The sequence below is a fragment of the Pteropus vampyrus genome, unplaced genomic scaffold (assembly GCF_000151845.1).
Source record: "Pteropus vampyrus isolate Shadow unplaced genomic scaffold, Pvam_2.0 Scaffold55, whole genome shotgun sequence".
Lineage (NCBI taxonomy): Eukaryota > Metazoa > Chordata > Mammalia > Chiroptera > Pteropodidae > Pteropus > Pteropus vampyrus.
Window position 1 is genome coordinate 774,428 of NW_011888836.1, and position 22,403 is coordinate 796,830.

The following is a 22,403-nucleotide window of genomic DNA, read 5'->3' on the forward strand; positions in this document are numbered from 1 at the left end:
TGAAAGAGTAGTGGACTCAGAGCTTTAAAGCTCACAGTATTGAGACTATGGAAAAATTTTAACAAAAAAAAAAAAACAAAAAATGATGTCTCCGTGAGTTCAGAACTGGAACAGATAGACTAATACTAAAGGCAAGCCGAACTCTTCAATTCCTATTACACTTCTGTCCTTTTTAGACAAGAAGGTCGATCTTCAGCTTGGGTAGAGTAGAGCAAATACTTGTAAGAGGAAATTGAAACTCAAGATAGGTGAGCTGATTGTGTGAGAGCGCAGAGCGGCACTAAATGAGTTCAGATCCTCTGGCCAGCGTGAATTTCATCCTGATGGGCCAAAAGCACTTGCTGACTGTTTATAATCTTTGCAGAATTGTAGAGAAGAGGAGAATAAAGGTCGGGGTGAAATAATGTGCCAATTAAAAACAACAACGAAAACCAATCAAGAAGGAGTGGTTTTCAAACAAAAGAATAGCCCATTGCTGACCTGGGGCAAAATCCTTCCATCAGTAATTATGAAAAGATGGCTTGCGATTTCAATTTTCAGTTCTACATAATAACTAGGAAACAGCATGCAGTTGTTAAAGGCAGAAAAAGTAATTGTTTATTTCTTTTTGCTTTTGCTAAGTTATTAGACCTGAACACTAGGGCAAAAGATGGGTATGTCAAACCTGGAGTTCAGAAAGTTCGGAGATGGGAGATGCAGGCTAGATGTGTGGCCACATGTTAAAAACACCGATGTATTCACACATCACTTGACATTCTGTTTTAGTGTGTCTCGGGTTGGGATCTAGAGATCTGTATTTTAGACAAATATCCCAGATTGCTTGCTATGCTAAGCAAGTTTGGAAACTAATGGACTGTATGACAGAAATACTATGAGTTGTATTCATGTTGTCATAATTAGTTACTATTATTAGTAACTAATGCAGTGAATAACCGTGTGCCAGACACTCTCCTAAGTGTTTTATGACCTCATTTAATCGTCACACCTACCCTGAGTGGATATTGTCATTACACACTTTGTACAGATAGGTCTCACAGATAGCAGGTGAAGGGGTGGGATTCAGACTTAGGTGGTCTGGCCTGGTGAAAGTCCATGCTCTAAACTACTCCACGGACTGCCCCTCACGAGCCTGGCTGATGTCTGGGCTTGTGTCATGCCTTGTCTTTAGTATGAGTAGCATCTTTATGAAAACATTGGTGTGTCTCATCAGACTTTCTTGATATAGAAAGCCAGGAGGAATGGCTAAATCTAGATGGAATTATTAACTTATTGAGATCAATTCTTGTAGGGTTAAATGTAAATTATTGCCCTTCGTGGCCCTAAATCAGCAGCAAAGAAAATGGAAGCCATGACTTAACAGTTGCCTGGTAAAAACGATCAGGGTTGTTTGGGTTGACTACAAGCTCAATATAAATCAACAGGGCCTTTGTCCATGCTGCACCTCTTGCTTGAAATGAATGCCCCTTTTCACATCCTGCTTTTTCTCCTGGCAAATTTTTAATCATCTTTAAAGACAGAGCCTAAATGTCACTTCAGCTGTGGAGTCTGATTTCTACAGGCAGATTTATCATCTCATTCTTTCTGCTGCTTTAGCATTTTGTTCCTGATGTTATAATTTTGTGATTATCTTTCTAAGTTTGTACCACCCATGTCCGTGGTCACTCAACTGGAAATATGGGGAGGGCACCCATTCCTCCTTCCCTCTTGCTGTGAGCCCCTATCCTCACTGAGCCCTATTAGTTTTAACTGTCTGCATATTGATACAATCTGCCCCTCTTTCATTCCTGCAGCCCCTGCCTGAGTCAAGTCTGTGTCCTAACTTGTCTCCCAGCTGTCACTTGCCCCGCACCCTGCCTCCACCCGCTGCCACACACACACATTTCCCACGAAGCATCAGAGAATTCTCTATCAATCATAATCTGCCTGTGCTTAAAATCAGTTCCTGGCTGCCTCAAGCGAACAGGATAACCCCAAGCCGCCAACCATCTATAATCTAACCCCGTCTAACTCTCTAGCTGTAACTTTTGATTCCCTGCCTTGCTTCTTGGACTCCAGTGACACTGAACTCATTGTAATTCCCCAGGCAGTATGCTGTTTCTTGCTGCCTTATTCTAGCTCAGGCAGTGACTGCCTGGGATGGCTTCCTGTCACTCTGCCACTGCCTGGCTACTCCTGGGCTCTGCTTGGGAGGCCCCGAGATCGCTGCCCTGGTCTCTCCTTATGCCCTCAACATATCTCTACTTCCCAGTCAGCACTTTCTATTGCAGTCACCTCTTTATTTTACTCCCACATTCAGCCTTGAACTCCTTAAGGGAAGGGGCCATATCTTGTTAGTTTCCCACGATAAATGGGCACTTAGTGCATGTTTTTTGAAAGAATTGTAATTATTTGTTGTACTTGGAAAGAGTATAGGGTTAAAATCTTGCCTCCTCTCTTTTCCCAGATGTGAGATCTTGGGTATTCACCTCTAAGTGAGAACCTATTTGCTCGTTTGTAAAATGTAGATAATTTCACCTCACTCGGGGGCCTGTTGTGAGAAGTAAGTGAAATAGCAATGGTTTGTAAAACTGAACAGTGTTTCAGGGTCCTAATGCCTGTTTTTGTGTGACCAAGAGTGTGTGTTTCACATTTTTACATGCCTAAGTGCTTTTAAGAAATTAGAAGAAGGATATTTTTTGGCACTTGAAAATTAAATGAAATTCAAATTTCGATATCTATAAAGTTTTATTAGAATGAACAATATGTGTTCATTTCCAATTTTCTATGACAGCTTTTGAACTACATCCGCAGAGTTAAGTAGTTTTGACAGAAATTCTGTGGCCTACAAAGCCTCAAATATTTGCTCTCTGCCTCTTTGATAGAAAACATTTGCTAACTCCTGCATTATTCAAATATTAGAAAATGCATGTGATTCACAGCCTCAGCCTTGCATCACAGGGAACTTTTTGAGGTGAGAGTTCTCTCTCATCTTCAAACTTTCAGAGCCTCATCTTAGGCCTGGCAGAGTGATCAGTTAATGCTGAGGGAAGCCACAGGTGCTGGGTTTTGGTTTTTTGAAAAGGAGGATGTTCCTGTTTATTGAGCTGGTTGAAGAAATAGTAAGGTTCCCACTTCTGGAGGTGTCAAAGGGTAGGTGGACACCCCTTTTTCATGGGTTCTTGTAGAACAGGGTGTCTTACCCTTGACCCTATTGACATCTTGGGCTTGATAATTCTGTCTGGGTGGCTACCCTGTGCATTGTGTAATGGTTGGGAGCATCCCTGGCCTCTAGCCACTAGTAGCCAGTAGCATCCCTCTCCCAGTTTGGACAACCAAAAATATGTCCAATTGTCCCCTGAGTGCCATATCCGTGCTGCACTGAGAACCACTGCTGGAGAACATTCAAGCATTAGCTACGGGTAGGACTAGAGCTTTCGATGTCCAAAAAGCTGTTGTCACCAGAGGCTTCACGAATGGAGTCAGTTTCCCTGGGTGAATCAGGGAATGAGGTCTATAAGTTAGACCTCGTACCAGCCCTGGCCTTGGAGGGCTGAGCAGTAAATGAGTTAGCAGTGCACTAGAGCAGTGCTTGGCACGAAGTAAGATTGCTATATCTCCAATTTTAAGTTCGTATTCATTTCAGTGCTTCCTGTTTGTTTTTTTTGAACATCTTAATTTTGTTATTTTTGGACTGAATGTTAAGAGAGGAAATCAGTATTAAATTAATAGAGAGAAATACATGTTTTAATAATTTTATGGATCCCATTTTTAAGAAAACACATCATAGATTAATAACAGCATGTTATTCTGTGGGTTCATATTGTTTTAGGGTAGAAGAATTTAGGAAAGGTTCACCTGTTTGAAACAAATATGAACATCTTATAAAATAATACAACTCCAGTGGTTGTTTAATATTGGTAGCCGGCATTTGTTAGAGACGGGCTTTATAAACATGGTTTCAGGAATCCTCACAGCCACACCGTGCAGATGGGTGCACATTTCTAAATGAGGAAAATGAGCAAAGAGGCTGAATAAAAGGTAGCATGTTGAGGATAGAAATTCTCTTTTCCAAAATAAGGTGGAGACAGATACTCAGAAATGAACATTCACAGTATTACCGATGGACTTGATATGGTCTTGAAATTCTATTCCTGTGGATTTGGATGAGGAAAATATTGCTGCTTATCCCCCTACTTTAGGGCAGAGCCACTGGAAAGCAATAGTAGCCAAAAAAAAAAAAAAAAAAAGGAACACTCAACAGCATTAAAATAGTAGTAGAATTAAAGAAAAGATTATTATATATGATGATGGATGTTCACCAGACACCGTGATGATCATTTCACAATATATAGGAATATCAAATCGTTACGTTGTGTACCCGAAACTTATATGATGTGTTATATGTTAATTATATCTCAATTTAAAAATAGCGATGTAGGATATGGCAATTATATCTCAGTTAAAAAAGTTTTTTTTTTTTTTTAAAGTGAAAAAGAAAAGATTACAGTTTTTCTCCAGTCTTTAGCATTTGTTGATCGCTGGATGTGAGCCGAACCCAAATGCCCAGGTTAGGATATGATTGCTGTTTACTCTGCCTCCTGTTATTTGTCTCTGGCCTGACACCCCTGCCAGTGTCCGTTCCCACCTACCCCACTGGATTGGAACTCTGCCGCTGCCTCCCTTTGTAGAAGCCTGGACTGGAGACGAAGCGGCAGATTCCTAACCCTTCAGTACACAGACTTAGAACACATTGGTCCATTTTATAAGGTGGGTTGGTATTGGTGCTTTCCCTTTATTTGTTTTGGTTAGGTAAAAGCAAAAGCTTTCACTTATTTAGTGCTTGCTCTGTGCTAGGCCCAGGATAAGTGCCTGGATATTTACAGCTGGTTAGTGACAAGATATCTGCCAGTGTCCCAAACTTGAGGGGTATTGGAAGACCAACTTTTTCCTTCTCAATTAGTCCCTAATATTTTCTTGTTCTTATTATGAAATATGTAGAGCATATAAAATATATAGGGAATAATATAATTTGTACCCATGAGCCAAATACATCTTTACATTTTTGAAAGAAATGAATTATTACAAATAAAATCAAAGCCACCCATATAATCCTTCCTGATTCCTTTCTTGTCTTGCCTTCTCTGAGGTAGCCACTATCCTAAATTTGGTGTTTATTACAACTTTATACATTTTTATGTGTGTCAATAACATTACATTATCTTTTATAATTAAAATTTATATATAAAAATGGAATCATTGATCATACTTTTTTGAAAAAATTTTTTGCAAGATGCATAAGGTAGTGTGCTTTGTTCCAATCTGAATTTGGAATATTGCTTAACTAGATTTCTGAACTTACTAGAAATAATAATCATCTCTAGGTTGATTTATAATTAGATTTCTCTTTCAATCTTACATGGAGGTTAAAGAAGCTGACTTTTTGTTTGTTTATTTTGATTTATAACCCTGTATATAAATGTAGTTCCAAATCTTCCATTTTAATGCTGTTGAGTGTTCCTTTTTTTTTTTTGGCTACGTGAAATTTATTAGCCCATTCTACTGATGGGTGTTTTGGTAGTCTCCAGGTCCTACTGTTTTAACCATGCTGCAGTGAATATTCCTTTATGTGTCGACACGAGCACCCATGGGAGAGTTTTTCTAGGAATATACCTCCCACGTAGGATATGTCCACATTCGTCTTTACTAAAATTTTCCAAATTGTCCCCCAGTATGACTGTACCAGCTTTCACTAACACCTGTGTGAGAGGGTTGGTTGCTCTGTATCCTTGACTTGGTACTCGAAATCTTTTCTTGCACGTAGCAGACTTAAGACTGTTAATTTGATGGGTCTGAACTAATATCTCACTGTTACTCCTAATGCTTTTTTTCAAAATAAATACTATGTGATATTTAACAAAGTTTAAATTTATTTTTCTCTTTATTTTACCATATCTTAAAAGAACAGAATATTAGATAATTCAACAGAATATTAGAGAATTCAATTGGATACTAGATTAGTCTGAATTTTTGTAACATTAGTATTCGCAAAACTTCCCATGCATAATCCAGCTACTTCTTTCATTATGAAGCTTGCACTGTATTGTTTCCTTCAGACAACTGCTTTGAGGTCTCTATTTTTGGAGCTTCTCTTTCTCCTTCCTCCCAATTTCTGAATTCCTCATCAGTGTAGACCACTCCTAATGCTGGCCCAGCAAGTACCGAATCCCTCCCTCCCGCAGCCTCCATTTTACTCTTCTTCCTCCTGTATTCGAACCCCGCTCAGTGCAGGGTGAAGTTTCCTAAAATTAATGTGAAAGCTGCACGAGTTCTCCTGAGAGCTAGTTGTTCTGTGATGATGTCAGTAGGGCTGGAAGAAGTAGTGAAACTAACTCGGAGGGGTAGGTGGATAGCACTCAGTATGATTGAGTTTCAAGCACACTAGGTAGTTAACTACCTATGTGATTATAGGAAGATGGCAAGAGATAGTTACTTTCCAATTTTTAAGTATAAAAAGGAAACAAAATTGTATTAATGTTTATTTATATTTTTAATGTATCCCTGCCCTTGAAATTAGAGATAAATATACATTGGATTGATTGGTTTTACTCGGTATAAAATACTCTATGTCTTGTAATAAGTATATTGCAATTTCGTTTTTTAATTAACAGAGACATAATGAAACAAACTGCACAGTCAGGTAATTAGATGAGAATGTAAAAAATCTACATACTTGAATGTACACTTTTTCTTGAATGAAAAGCTTCTTTGGTGATGGTGATTTGTGGAGCCTACAAACTGTTTGGCTGTCTCTTACCCCAGGTCCACTGGCTAGTTCTTCAGTCACAATGACCATTTTAATAGAAATGTTCAATCCTTAGAACAACCTAGAATGTGTGTTATTTAGATTTACTGGACAAGACAAGTGGGATTTGTTTCTTCTACTCCAGTTATCAAAAAGAGTAACCATTTGCCCTCTACATTCTAATTGTAAGCATTTGAAAACAAAGGGGTTGTTTGTACATGGTAGTTGAAAAAAGAAGATATTGGGCCAAGTGGAATGTTTCTCAGTTGAAGGAGGCAGCAATCATTGCACATGCTTCTTTCTTGTGTTGCAGGCATCTGTCAAGGCTTCTGGTGAAATCGCATTATGCAAGACTGGATTTCCTGAAGATGTTTACAGTGCAGTCTTATCGCAGGATGTGCATGAAGGACAGCCTCTTCTCAATGGTACTATCTCAAAAGATGTATTTGCACATACAGTATCTAAGCTCTTGAAATAAATTAGCCATTAAATTCTCTAAACCAGCTCTATTGTATAACAAGTATGAAATTTTCACAAGCACTCTAACGAGACTTTAGGGACCTTGTTTTAGGAGACTGTAGGGACCTTGTTTTAGGGTTACGGAAGAGTTCATGAATCTCACATGTGCAGTATTAGAAGGCTCCTGGTCTCTTGCAAACTTCAGATTTCTTCCATTTTTAATTTACAGTGGAAAAAATAATGTAACTAATTTTTATAATTTTTCTGCATGTGTTTTACTTATTTTCAGGACTATTTACCAAACATTTGATTTTAATGGTTTTAAAAATTATTTACAGTAAAAAATCCAGTTAGTATTATGAATTAAAGAAATTAATATTATCTTTGATAAAACATGCCAAACTTTAATATTTAGCTAAATTGTAATGAACAAATTTAGCAGATAAAGTCTTGAGGCGGGAGCATGAAATCCATATTTCTGTTATGACATTGTTTATAGAAATTACTAGATAGCTAATTTGGTTGTAGCATATGTGAATTTCAAATATAGACTCATCTCCTATTTGCATATGGATCAAATTCATTATAGTTATCATAAGAAAACTCTTGCCAGTAAGACTAGATAAGATCGGAAATAAAACTTGAGAGCCCCCTCCTTTACCTTTAGTTGAAATCAGGTAAAATGTTGGTCAGTAGTATTTTCATGGACTTATTTATCATTACACAAAATGTCGTTGAAATGTGAAAGCAAGAAGAATTGATTAGTAAGTTGTATTTAAATTCTAATTCTCCACAACTTGTGCAATATCTCCGAGGCTGTTTTAGAGAGCTGCTTTTAGAAAATCTGTGCAACCTCAACTAATTAATTTGCACAGGGCTCTACCACACAGCCTTAATTGAAGTGTCTCTGTGCAACTGATAAACCTTACTGGTGTAATACTTTAGAATACCATAGACAGAGGACTTTGAGGTGTAAATGGCCCCTTAGCTACTAAAGGTCTTTGGTGCAGGTTATCATTTTATTTTTGTTTCTATTCTAATTGTTATTTGCTCACACTTATATGATTTTTCTGAAATTGAGTTTTTAAAGACATCTTCCTGTCCCTGCCTCATTACATGGTATTTTAATGAGTAAATTTAAAATCAAGCCTATCTCAACACTGAATTGCTATCTCATCTAGTTGGTAATGGTTGATGGGGTAGGTTTAATTCAAATCAAAGTGTTGATTTTGTTTAACTTAATGTGAGACTTGGAGTCCTTTTGCATATGTGTCACTTTTTTAAAATATGTAAATTATTATGTGGCATCCTGGGACCTATATGACCTGTGAATATTATTTAAATGTTGAAAAAATTATATTGATACAATTATATGGAAGAATACAGACAGATAAAAAAGTGTCAGTGGAATTTGTTGTATTTTTGAGATTCATTTTTAAAAGGATAATTCCTTCTCCTAATCTCTTTTCCTACAAGCTTATAATTTCTTGGTTGGAAATAAACATATGGTCTGTCACTAGAAACCATTGATTTAAGATTTAAATATGTTGGCATGTTAAATAGTTTTGAAAATAAAGCCTGTTTTTTGATTATTAGGTAATACTGGCGACAGAAGAAATTGGGCATAGCTGTTTGCCAGTGTCTTTTAGTATAACCTAGACGCTTGGAATTTTGCTAGAGTTCTAAATGGGAAAGACTGAAAATACTTTTGACATTGTGGTCTCCAAAGTCACTGAGAGAAGTGTGTATGATAATCTCCGGTAGAATTTCTATGGTTTGGGTATGCCCAGTCGTTACTGTATTGATTTTTTTAGCCTTAAAAAAAAACATGGTACACCATTACTTTTTTTTCTTTTTCATTCATAGAATATGTTAAAGGACATCAGCATCTTAAAGCTTAAAACATAAAGTTTAAAATGTTGATTTGTAAAAAAAATCAAGTTTTTTGGGGGAGGAAGAAATCTTACTCAAGCTTTTGAGAAACATTGACATTCCTTTTTACGGATACGTTGTCACCAGTTATGTTTCTTTTGGAGAATTGTTACTTAGAGGAATTCTAGATTTTTATCTTTTATATCTTTTTGGGGTTTTTGGTGGCATAGTAATCCAAAGGTGCATCTGTATACTGAAACCAAATACCATGCCATAATCGTGTTCATGAATTCTGTGGGCTACAGTGAGTCCATTCACCTCATGTGTTTTCTAAAGCTGAAAGGGCGATCACTTTTGCCAGGTTCTGTGACCAAAATTTTAGTGTTTAAGGAAAGAAGTAATTGTACATAAGAAATGTGTAGCAGTTTCTAAGGCATTTGCCTCATGGCAAGCTCTACCATGTTAAGATTGACTATGGAGTTGGGTTATGTTGAAGTTAAAACTGATAACTCTTGATACTTTCTTTAATTTCCTATTGATGACTATTGAGGAGAGAGAAGGATGGTGGTTTAACAATATGTATGGTATGGTTTCATAGGCTACATCCCTGGGACACTGGACTTTGTATAAAAGTTTAACATTTTGGTTTAGAAATGCCACGAATGCTGATTATTTTCCAGATAATTCAATAACATAATCTTTGTGAAGGTGCTTGAAAAACATTCAGTATTAGGTGGAGATATAAGATGATATTAGTCATGTTACAAAAACTGTGTAGAAAAAGCAGGAAATGTAAAACCTGAAGTATAGTTTAGAGAGAATTCCCTTCTCTCTCTTCTCCATTTATTTTTTGCCATCATAATGACTTTTATAGAAAGAATGGATCCAGTGAACTAACTATATCCCTCCAGTTTCTCCTCTGGCTTTCATCAGGTTTTTTTTTGTTTTGTTTTTATTTTTATTTTTTTTCAGTAAAATCATAAAGAGGGCAAATGTATTTTGTGACTAACCTTTACATTTCATGCTATGTCATGTTGAATATTTCCTCTCTTTTGAAACTAGTTCAGTATTTAAAAAATGGCTATATAGGCCTGTGTTCCATTTTGTTAGCAAAACCAGATTTTGCTTAACTGTGCCTCTATTTTTATACTTTTCCAATTTTTCTCTCATACATATAGTGCTGCTATGGAGATTCTTTTTTAGAGAACTTTGATTTTTAAAGATATTTTCTTTGGGACTTTGTCGTAAAAAGTAGAATTTCTAGGCCAAAAGGAATGTAGAGTATGCAGGGCGTTTTTTTTTTTTTTCTTATTTGCATTTTTGTAGAACTCTTCTTTACAGGGCTAAAAAGACTTTTTTTTTTTTTTTTCTTATTTGCATTTTTGTAGAACTCTTCTTTACAGGGCTAAAAAGACTGTTAGTTCTTTTCTACATCCTCATTACCATTAATTTTATAATGTTTTCCTTTTTTTGTTTCCCCTAAGGTGAAAAACATGCCTTTTTTATCCTGTGGTATTTTTCTGTGTTTGCCTTTATAAGTTAGGATCAATTTTAAGCATTTGTTGCCAACCCCCTCATTTTACAGATAAGTAAATTGGAGCTCACAGAGATTATAGGCTTTTCCCATGATTATACAGCTCTTTAGATTGTTAGTTACAGATCTGGAATTAGAACCCAGGTTTTCTGATTCCTAATTTAGTTCCAATGATGGTAAAATGATGATTATAAAAGTTCATTATGGTATACAGCACAGGGAAGAGTAGGGGGTAATGGGAACTAATCTAACTGTCCAAGTGTCTTGTGAAATGTTTATTTTGGAGCTGGTATTCCTCATTCCCCACTTAACTCCATGACTTGTATGTTACTAGACATATTTTGGAATTGGTGACTCTAAAGCAGTCACACCCCCCAATAATGAAAAAATGTCTTTCAATTATTGTCAACATTAGTATTTTGTGCATGTCTGTTTACAAGCAGAAAAATTTAAGGCTTTAGAAAAGAATATTTAGTCTTTAATGTTTAACTTACACTCCACTGAACTAGAAAAATCTCTTGTGGTAGCACATTACTTGAAAATAAAATAACTGCAATCATAAATTTTCATTCTGTCACCCAGCAGTGTATCTGACACGATGAAATAACCACCACACTGTGACATTGCAGAGGATCTAGGCTGTTTTTAGTGTGGATGTCAAGAGTGATTTTCCCGTATGTTTTGCATTGGTGGTCTGCACGCTTAGACATTTCACTAAGTAAACTCCTCCATTTCTGGTCCACATAAATAGCAACCTGCAATTACCAAGAATATTTTCAGTAATCCATTCATACTCCCCAACTCTGGGCAGTGCATGATGATTATTTTCAACTAGATGGAATTTGATTTAGATTAGTTTACTTACTGATTGAGGCTTGTCCACATTAACACATTCAGAGGAAGCTGTAGTAAGGTTCTTTAGATGACAGGACTGAGATGTTTTTTATTAGTTTAGTTGGACTATACAACTGCACTGCTTTTTAAAACAACATGAGTATTTTTCGTACATGTGTTATTGAAATGGGAAGCTATATATATCTTAGGCAGTTCTGCTGGGTTCAAGGCTGATATTAATTTGTTATGAAACCTTGGTTTTTGTTTTAATTTACTTTTTTATTTCAATATTTTTTTTTCGATTATTGAATAGATAAATGTTTTAAAATATTTGAAAGTTAAATATATACATATTTATTTTATACAGTCTGCCAACCACTTGCAATTTACTTTTTTCTAATTGTGGAAAAAGGCACTAAGTACTAAGGATGGTTCTCCTGGATATTGATCATCAGTTCTATGGTATTGCAAATGAAACGCAGCTATGTAGATTCTGAGGGATGGAGAACTTTTATTTAATACCTTGTTTGTTTGTTTGTTTTTTAAGGGCAATTAAGTATATAATAAGATCAACCTAAGAATTAATGAAAACCTTCATTTTCATTGTAATCATTTAGACTTTACTTAATACTTGGACTATCTTGGATGCCTTTTGATATATTTTAGGTCCAGCTTTCTTAATGTAATGCTACACACTAAGAAGAGCCAGTTTGGGTGGTCACTTTTTTTTTTTTAAAGTCCTATTGTAGTTATTCATGATTTGAGTAGCTGAAGTCTGCTCTCTTACAAAGTAACAGCCAGATCTGTGTTAAAGAAAGTTAAGTCACACTTCACTTATGAAAATGTATTTGCAAGAAGGTAACCGAATGGTTTAAAATTCATCTTTTTAGTATCAGAGAGCCCCTTTCTCTCTCTAGTAAGCATCTAATGGGAAATAGAAAATAAATACAATAAATAAGATTTACTGTATGTTAGATGGTATAAATGCTATGGAGAAAAATTAAGCAGAGAAGGGAAATAAGGAGAATGTGTGTTCTGTAGTGTACACAGGAGAGCCACGGGAGTTGTCATTGTGTAGGAGACATTTGAGTAAGAACTGATGTTGGAGATGGTCCAAGAGCTATAGATAACTGGGAGAGGGAACATTTAAAATAAAGCAAATAGCAAGTGCAAGGACCCTGATTCAGGAGTGTGTCTTGAATGTTGAAGGAGCAGCAAGGAGCCTGGTATGACTGGAGCGGAGAGAGGAAGGGGCAGAGTTGTAGGGATGCGGTCACGTGAGGTTAGAGCAGTAACGGGCCAAGAGGGGACTAGGAGACCAGATAGGAGGCTAGTGATAATCTAAGTGAGAGAAAATAGTGGCTTAGACGAAGGTGGTAGTCGTAAAGGTAGGAAAAGGGGTTGGATTCTGATTATTAAAAAAAAAATTATTCAAGTGAAATTCATATAAAATTAACTATTTTAAAGTGGAATTTAGTACATTTTAATATTTTGCAGCCTCTGTCTAGTTCCAAATAATTTTCATCACATCAAAGTAAAACCCCTTATCCATTAAGCATTTTCACCTAAATCTTCCCTCCCTCCATTCCACAAACCTTTTATATCTGGCTTCTTTCACTTAGCATAATGTTTTAGAGGTTATAGCATGTAGCAGTACTTCATTCCTTTGTATGGCTAAATAGTGTTTCATTATATCTATGTATATAATTATATGTATGTGTGTGTATATACATACATATATATATATATTATATATATGTATATAGTTGACAGTTTGTAAACTATTTGTTTACCCATTTATTAGTCGGTGGACATTTTTGGCTATTGTGAATAGTGCTGGAATGGACATGTGTATACAGGTGTTTCTTTCTGTTATCTGTTTTCAGTTCTTTGAGTTATACAGCTGGGAATGGAATTGAGTGGTCATATGGTAATTCTATGTTTAACTTTTTGAAGAACTTTCACACTGTTTTCCACGACACTTGAATCATTTTATATTTCAACTAGCAATATTCAAGGGTTCCAGTTGTTCTACATCATCCCCAAACTTGTTATTTTTCATTTGTTTTGATCGTAGACATCCTAGTGTGTTGACTTGTATTTTTCTAATGACTAATGATGCTTAGTATTTTGTAATGTGTATCATTTGTACATCTCGAGAGACATAATCAAGTTCTTTGCACATTTTAAAATTAGAGTGTTTATTTTTATTTTTGAGTCGTAAGAGTTTTTTATATATATTCTGGATATTAGACCCTTATCAGATATATGATTTGCAAATATCTCCCATTCTCTAGGTTGTTTTTTCATTTTCTTAATAATGTTCTTTTAGACAGAAACATTTTCGACTTTGATGAAATTTAATTTATTATTTTCTCTTCTTGCTGTTGCTTTTGGCATCATGTCTAAGAATCCATTGCAGAATCTAAGGCCATACAAATTTACCCCTATGTTTTCTTCTAAGATTTTTAAGGTTTTAGCTCTTAATATTTAGATCACTGACCCATTTTTAAGTTAATCTTTGCATATGGTGCGAGATAGGTGTTCAGCTTTATTCTCTGACAATGTTTTGAAAATAGAGTTGACAAGATTTGATGGATTAGATGGGTGGTGTGAAAAGAGGAGTCAAGGATGACTCCTACATTTTGTCTGAACACTGGGAAGGATGTTAGTCACTGGTGGGGAAGATCAGGAACTTGGTTTGAATCTGTCAAGATGAATATAAGAGTTGTCAAGGAGACATTTAAATATGGGCTTAGGGTTCACTAGAGTGGGCTGGGCTGCAGAGAGGGGAGTACTAAGTGTATAAACAGTAAGTTAAGCCATGACCCAGGGTGAAATCTCTAAGGATCTGAGTGTGAGTAGGAGAAAACTGAAGAAAGAAAAGAAATGGTTTCATTTTGAGCCTTTCAGCACTCTACTGTTAGAAATCAGGATTAGGGGCAGAATGGAAATCGAGAATCATTGAGGAGGTAGGGGAAAAAGGCAAGTGAGGGAGTGTTTCAAAGGAAGGGAGTGATCATCTATGCCAGATGCTACTGAAAGAAAGGTCAGCTCAGATGAGGACTGAGAATTCATCACTAATTTTGCAATATGGAGGTAACTGGTGTCTTTAATTTGGGTGCATTCGACAGTCTGGTGGAGGAGGGAAGCTGGATACAAATTGAGTTTTTCTTTAAAAGGAAGGAGAAGTGGGGTCAATTAGGGGATTTTTCAAAAATGGGAGTAACATGTTTGCATGATGATGACAAAGAATCCAGTAGGGAGGGAATAAGTGATGGCGCAGAAGAGAGGAGATAATTGCTAGGACAAGAGCATGGAGTAGACTAGAAAAATGAGATTAAGTGGGACTCAGAAATCTATTTTATAATAAGCTCCGCAGATATTTTCGTGTACCTGCATTTGGGAACCACTCTAACACATTTTGTTGAGTCACTCGTGGAATGGTTTAAAATCCTTTATTTCAGCTTGATGATTTTGTGTCAGCAGACGGTTTGCTCGACAGAAATGGCAGATAGGATAAAAATGAAACCCTTGTGGTATTCGATGATATAAACAGTGTTTTCATTGCTATAGCATCCCTGACAGATGGTTATCCAGTTTCTGCAAGAATACCACTGCCACTCTCTCCCCCCAAATGAGGAGATCACTCCCTTACAAAGTCTGCTCCATCTTTGGAGAGCGCTAACTGTTAAAAAGTGGTTTCTTAAAAAGTTTAACTGAAGCATATGTTCCTAAAATTTTTACCCACTGGTGCCTGTTTCATCTTGGCACCACACAGAGCAAGTGTATTCTTTTATGTTTTGAGGTCATTTATTTTATCATCTTTCATTCAACAAGCGTTTTTGAGCATTTGTTATGTACCAGGGCTTTTCAAGGAATGGAGCAATGGTGGTCAACAAAACAGGCAAAACCCCTGTAGTAGGAACTTAGTTTTAGAGATCTTCAAATACCTGAACATAATCACGTAGACTCCTTAAAGCTTTTCTGCTGCAGGCTAAATATCAAACATTTTCTTTAGCAGCATTTGAGCATTCTGGTCTACTCTTTCCTTTCAAATAGAAGAAACTGAGGTTCCCTCCACAAACAAGCCCTTGCTGTCTGTGCCTGTGCATGCCGTTCAGGCTGTCTTCTTGCCTCTGATGTGGATGCAGCACTTCTAGTGCAGCCCAAAGGGGATGGACATGGTGTACTGTGGCATCATTCTGTTGACCCCTGTTTAAGATTGTGGTTAACTAAAACTCTTGGGTGTTTTTCACATGAACTGCTAACCATATTGTACTTGTAAAATTGATTTTTGAACTCAAATGTTAGACCTGTAAGTTGAATTGTTTCAAAAGGGCTCTTGGTTCGATACCATCTGGAGACCCCACTGGCAATCCAAACACATAATAGCCCCAAGAATCAATGCCAGTACTTATTTTAAATCCTCATTCGAACAAAGGTACATATATATGGTAACATCTATAAGTTTAAGATGATATAAGCTGTCAAATTGATGGATTAAACCATTGCAGATATATGAATGTATAAATAATGGGATTTGGATCAGCTCAGTTACTGCCATTTCAGATTCCTGCTGAAAAATGAATTTCATTTTTTAACAAAAACTTAAAAAATTATCTGTTTTCAAGAAGGCACATATCTTATCAAAGCACATCCATTGCTGTTACAAAGTCTTCATTTCATCTTGAGAACTTTAATGTCAATAGATAGTTGTCCCCTAAACTGACCGAACATAGAACAAAGATGAATCCTTTATGGTATTTGGAGATCTGAGATCCGTTTTTGTTTTTGTTGTTGTTGTTGTTGTTGTTTTCTGGCTCCTGTGTCTCTGCAGGAGTCTAAAGTTAGCTTCTTTAATTGTTCCTTGTTGAATTCTTTATAGATCACTCTGGTTGGAGTTTGCTCACTTGTAAGGGAAAAGTTGCTGACACTTTCATCTATTTTTTCTTTTTCGGTGTGGACTAAGTTCTTCCTATAGATGCTTTACTTTGCAGTTATTTGGGGGAAAAAAATCTTCTAGGCTTTTTTCCAAATGAAATTATCTTTGATACTAATATTCATACTCTGTGTTGTATTAAGAATGAAATTGACAATGCCAACCATTTTTGAATGGTGTCTTTACACCAGGATGTGCCTCCTCTGTGCCTCACTCCAGGAGCTAGTCATTCTTTGTCACAATGCATCATTTCTCCTCTGGTTAAGATTTCCAGTATGAGAAAGTATCCCTTTAACATATGCATTCATTGGATTTTAATTGCACTGCTTTTTAAGTTGGCTGTTAAATATGCTGCACTACTTATATGCTTTTTTGCTTTCCAGTTTAACTCCTGTTCCTAGTGTCTAGACTAAAAAAATTAGGAAATAATTCTTCCAAAGTTCTCTTGTTTTAACTTTCTTTTTAAAAAAAAAAATCAGTATCAATGGTTTTCAGATTTTAGAGTGCTTGAGAGTTACTCTGGGGTAAGCTTCTTAAAATGCAGATTTCCTGGAACTTGCCTCAGATTTTAAGGTCTGAATACTAAGAATATGCATTTTTACAGGTGAACTCCAGGAGATTCTAACAAAGGTGTTCTTCCACCAATCTTACATAGTTGGCCTTAGTGTGTATTTCCATGACAGAAACACAATTCGGGTCAGTTGTGTCCTTTCTTTAAGTCAAACTCTGTTAGTACAGATGGATTTTTGAAAGTGTTATACTTTGGAGGTTGTATATTACTTCTTCTCTCTTGCCTATTTATATGGAAGCCTACCTTCTGTCTTTGTTTGGACAGATATTATAGCATCTAGCATAGATATTGATGAATGTTTTGTTAACGATTGATTAGAATATATATGTATACACTGTTATTACATGTATTGCATATTTATTTTAAACATATGAGTATTTATTTCACCAGACACCCAATTAAGGAGATTAGGGAATTCTAATATAAGTGCTGATAAAATGAGAGTAAGATTCTTCGCTTACCTGGCAGAAAAAAAATATATATGACAAAGAAAACGGCCTGTTAATTTCTAGGGCTGAAATTCAGCTCCTTCTTCCTGGCCCCTTCATTTACTTGCTGATGGTGTGGTCTAACCAAGGACATTTCTGTCAGAGGAGAAGCACCTAATATACTGCATTTGATTTTCCTCTGACATCAGCTGGCCTTCCTGATGTTCTCCTTTCATATTGGCACTTGACTTTATTCAGCAGTTTGTTGAATTGCATTTCTGAGCCCTACAAATAAGGGCCAGTTCATTATTACTTTGTCTTTCCTTTAGGAATTTCACTTGAAGTATTCTCATATTAACAGGTATTATGAATTTAAGTACTGATATGGAAATTCTCAGAGCCTGGAGAGTATTTGTGTTCTGTACTTCATTCAGCAAATACTTGTTTTCTGTTGTGTGTAAAGAAGACACTATGCATTGCCTGGAAAATAGCAGTGCCTGCCTAACACTTGCTAGTTGTGGTAGTAGGGAAAGTAGTCATAATTTGTTGTAATCCCTTAAATTATAAATATTTCTTTGTAGAATTTCTCTGTGGTTTTAAAGGCAGAAAATAATGGGCCACCTTAATGAACTATCTGATCAGAGAAAAATCTCAACAGAGCTGAATATTTGTTCTCCTAATTTATTCGTGAAATTAAATCCTGCATATTTTCACATTATGCATATATGTAATTATTCCTTTAGTTCAGTCCCTTAGATATGCTGTGGCATCTTTTGCTGACTTGTCATCCATTCTGTCAATGCAGAAGACATATATTAAAATATCTTGTTGCATTTATATTGTAGGAAAATGGTCTCTTATGAGGTAATCTCACGTGAACTGCTCAAGTTGATAAAGCCCCAGTATGGTATTGTCACTCTGCTAATGATTAGCAAATTAGTAGGTAGCATGAATTCTCAATCCATATTAGTGCCCCATTCTCAGAGGTTTAGTAGTTATTTAAATAAACTAGGCAATTAAGAACAGATTTACCCTTCGTTTTGCTGATTATTAATATATGATGGCTGGTGCTCACAATATGGTCATTTAAGCAGTGCTATGTGGAAATGTGAAAGAAATGCCTTCTAGTTGGCATTCAGAACCATTCTTTATAAATGTATTATATTTGCTTAGTGTTGTACTTCTTGAGCAGTTTCATAAATTTTATTTTAGCTGCCCCAAACTCTATGAGTCAGGTGGGGGTGGGAGATTTCTATTTTCACGTAATGAAACTGAATTCACAGAGCTGGAGTGATTCATGTAGACTCACAAGAATCAATAAGTGGCCCACCGCGGTCTGGATATTGTCTTCCTATTTCCGTCCATTTTTTGGAGCCCTTTCCCTCTAGCCCATTAGGTCAGTGCCGCTCATAAAGGCCACTTCTGCTGGAGCATTTCGTGCACCTTCTACTTTCTCAGGCCCCAGGTGCCAAGACTCACTCACTTCTCTGGGGTTTTAAAATCCATGCTGCCAGTCAAGGTGCACATTTATTTTCTTTTCTTTTTTTCTTTAAAAATAATCATAAACTTTGCTCTGCTTTGAGATTTTAGTGAGTATACCAAGAGTTCTCAGTTCTTTGGTCCTGTCGTTTCATCTTTTTGAACTATGATAGGTTCTCAAAAACTCTTCGCTGTTATTTTCTTTGTTGTTGTCTTGAGGGAGCAGGTAGTTTGTATCATCACTATCTACTCAGCTTACTTTAAGACATGGGTGTTTTCTACTTAAGAAAAAGAAATTCATTCCTATGGAAAGTAATAGAAGATGAATGTAGCCCCGTGAAGCGGCATATTACTTTTGCTAGATATAGGGACCAGTAGTTAATTTGGTACAGATATAGAGATGGATCTTCTTGTTTGCCCCAGAATACTAGTTGTTAAGGGAAAATCTAGCAAATTAGAGCATTAGAGAGTGACAAGAGACCATATACAAATGAGATTTCATGGATCGATAATGATAATAGATTTTTTTTATTTATCATCTTGTATGTGCCAGGTTCTTAATAGAAATTATCTTTAGTCTTTAAAATGACCCAGCAAAAGTGGTAATCCTGTTTTAAAGGTAAGGAAATTCAGATATATATAAACAGTTTTAAAGTGGTTTATTCCAGGCACACCATTAGCAAGTGGTGGCGCCAGGAGTTGAACCCAGGTCTGTGACTCCCACTCCTGTGCTCTTCCTGATGTGCTATGCAGTCTCCATTGAGTTTGCCTGAAAATTCAGATAAGTGAGGGACTAGATCCAGCAGGGATGAGTTATCGGAGAAAACACTTTGGAGAATGGCAGTTTGGATAGATAAAAAGGAGAAATAGAGAAGGAGTATGTAGTATGTACGTGAGATCAGATTGTCAATAGGAAAAAGATTGTTATTGGAGAATACTCCCCCAAAATGTAGACTGGTGACACCAAGTCTTGTTCCTTGAGTGCCGGTGTAAGGGGCTGAATTGGCCGAAGGGGCGGGAGTTATTCAAAGCTGGGAAAGAAAATTGGGCAAGTATGGATTCTGGAGAGGGTAATAAAGCTAATATTAAAGGCTGTAAACAGTAGATGAATAACGTTTTGTGTAAATCAGTTTATGGTGGCCTCCCCTGAGATCCCTCCCTCAATTATTGTTTCAGTATCTACTCCTGGCCGCCCTGTGCAGCCCATGGCTTTAGCTTAGTCCACCTCTGGTCCCAGGAAAGAAGCATCATGAACCCTTTGGATCTGTAAGGTCAAGTGTGGGAAAATAGTGCTTCCTCTCAGCCTGTCTGTGTTTTGTCTCTCAACTCCATCCTCCACCCCCAGCCTTCTGCCCCTTTCTTCCATGGTTCTCTCCTTACCATAATAGGAATAAAGAAGCAAATACTCTCAAGAGTTCTGGCCAGTCATCGACTTCTCGGCAGAGTAGAGAGAAACCTAGCCTTTGATGCAATTATTAAACCGCTAAATTAATATAATCCTGAGCTTTTTCTATCTCTGGACTTCTGTTAGTTAATAAACTCCATCGATTGTGTAAGACAGTACAAGATGAGTTTTCTGTTATGTGAGATGAGTTGCATCCTAACTTACAGTGGGTCTTACTGAAGGTCTTAGTGAGGATGAAAACACAGCCTTCATAACTTCGGAGGAGTAAGATGCTGCTTTGTGTGATTATGGCCAGAAAGGGGAAATATCAAGGTAGAAAGATGAAAGGTGTTGCTTTGATCAGGAGTCTGCTTTTCTGCTATGGTTCCAAGATGGTGGTCTGCCCCATGAGGTAGAGACTGTGTCACTTGTTCACCCAATACCCCTGAAGCCTAGCAAAATGCCTGGCAGACACGGGCTTTAATTACTAGTTCGTAGATCAAGTGAATGAATTAGTATGAACAAAAGTTTGGAGAATTACCTAGAAATGAGGTTGAGAGTATCATGTATTTCCAGGAATAGTATAGAAAATTTTTAAAAAATGAAGTAGTAGTTGAGGAATGTGAGAATGGGATGCTAGCTTATGAAATTAGTGGAAAATATTTGGGTAAAAAGAAAATTTTTAACTAAGCAGTAGGGTCATACTGTTTCAGGCCATACACACACAAACACATTTGGGAACAATTTCTTCTCTTTTTTTTTCTGTTTAAATGGATCAATATTTTTTTCTAAATGTCTTCCAAAATATTTTGATTTTCTTATAAGACTATACTGTAGGGGAGAGAGAAGAGGAGGAAAATTTAAAGTCCTTTTCTAGGTCAGGTCTGAATAGAAAATCACCATGGCAGTGATTGATGTGCTACGTGAAGATTCTATTAAAGTGTTCCTGTAACTTGCCTAAATGTGAAGTATGATGTCATTAAAAACCCACAGTGTGCTTGCAGAGGGACTTTGATCAGCTTTACTCCTGTGGTCTCTTTTCTTGCAAAGTAGGGATGCAAAAGTCATTCAGAATGTTAGATTTTAAAAGATGGACAGAAAATTCACTACCTGAGAAATTTTTTCTCTTTAGTTCTGTCTTATTGCACTTGGGCTGCTATAATAGAATGCCATAGACTGGATCTCTCATGAACAACAATTTTATTTCTCACTGTTCCAGAGTCTGGGAAGTCCAAGATCAAGCCTCTGGCAGATTCAGTGAGCGTCTGCTTCCTGGTTTGTAGACAGTGGTCATCTCGTTCTGTCCTCACGTGGTGGAAGGGGCAAAGGAACTCATTGGGCTTTTTTTTTTTAAACTTTTTTTTTATAATAAGGACACTAATCTCATCATGGGAGTTCCACCCTCATGACCATATCAGCTCCTACAGGCCTTATGTACAATATCATTATCAGAGAATAGATTTCAACATATGAATTTTGGTCTATAGCAAGCTCCTAGCAGAAAACACATTTTAGTATTTTTGAATAAAATTATGAAATATTTTATTCTCGATTTGTGAGTAGGGCAAAAGAATCTTAAAAGGAAACGAATAGCTTCAAAGATTGTAGAACTTGGAATATCTTATTTGAGCTTTTTTGTGTAGGTCATTTTATCAACAAATTATTTGGTATTTATTGATCTAAAATGACATTTGTTTTTCAGGTTTTTTAAACTATTTTTTGGTTATATATTTGGTTAGGTGAAATGATATAAAAAAGCTGTTTTTAAAAATAAAGAGTACATTGAACGGATGAGTATGTGTGTGCTATATACGTGTCTGATTCTAAATTTTTAATTAAGTCTTGAAGGGAGCTCATCAAAATTTGAGATTATGAATGTCTTAGCCCCTCATGGAAATTTAATTCTTTCACTATCCTAAACCGCTTTAAAAGAGGGATTATTGCTCTCACAGTCGAGCTCTACTTTAAAAAGTCTTGGTAGTGTTACAGCTGTCTGTGCTCCCAAGGAAGTAACACAATTTTAGATTTCAGTCTCTGGGGACGGAGCCCAAATCTTTTCCTCCAGGTCTCTCTGGAAGAGGCCTCCTCAGCTGCTCTGCTCACGTCTTGATGCTCTTCT

At 36.5% G+C, this 22,403-nt stretch overlaps 1 protein-coding gene across 2 annotated transcripts in view; it reads left to right on the forward strand.

The window, feature by feature from the left end:
• The window catches only part of CDH2 (cadherin 2), a 197,157-nt gene that overhangs the window by 19,082 nt on the left and 155,672 nt on the right, over positions 1 to 22,403 (forward strand). For both annotated transcript variants that reach the window (XM_011360390.2, XM_011360391.2), the window contains exon 2: positions 7,095 to 7,206. In XM_011360390.2, coding sequence (XP_011358692.1) covers positions 7,095 to 7,206 — 112 coding nt within the window. The remainder of the gene's footprint in view (positions 1 to 7,094; positions 7,207 to 22,403) is intronic.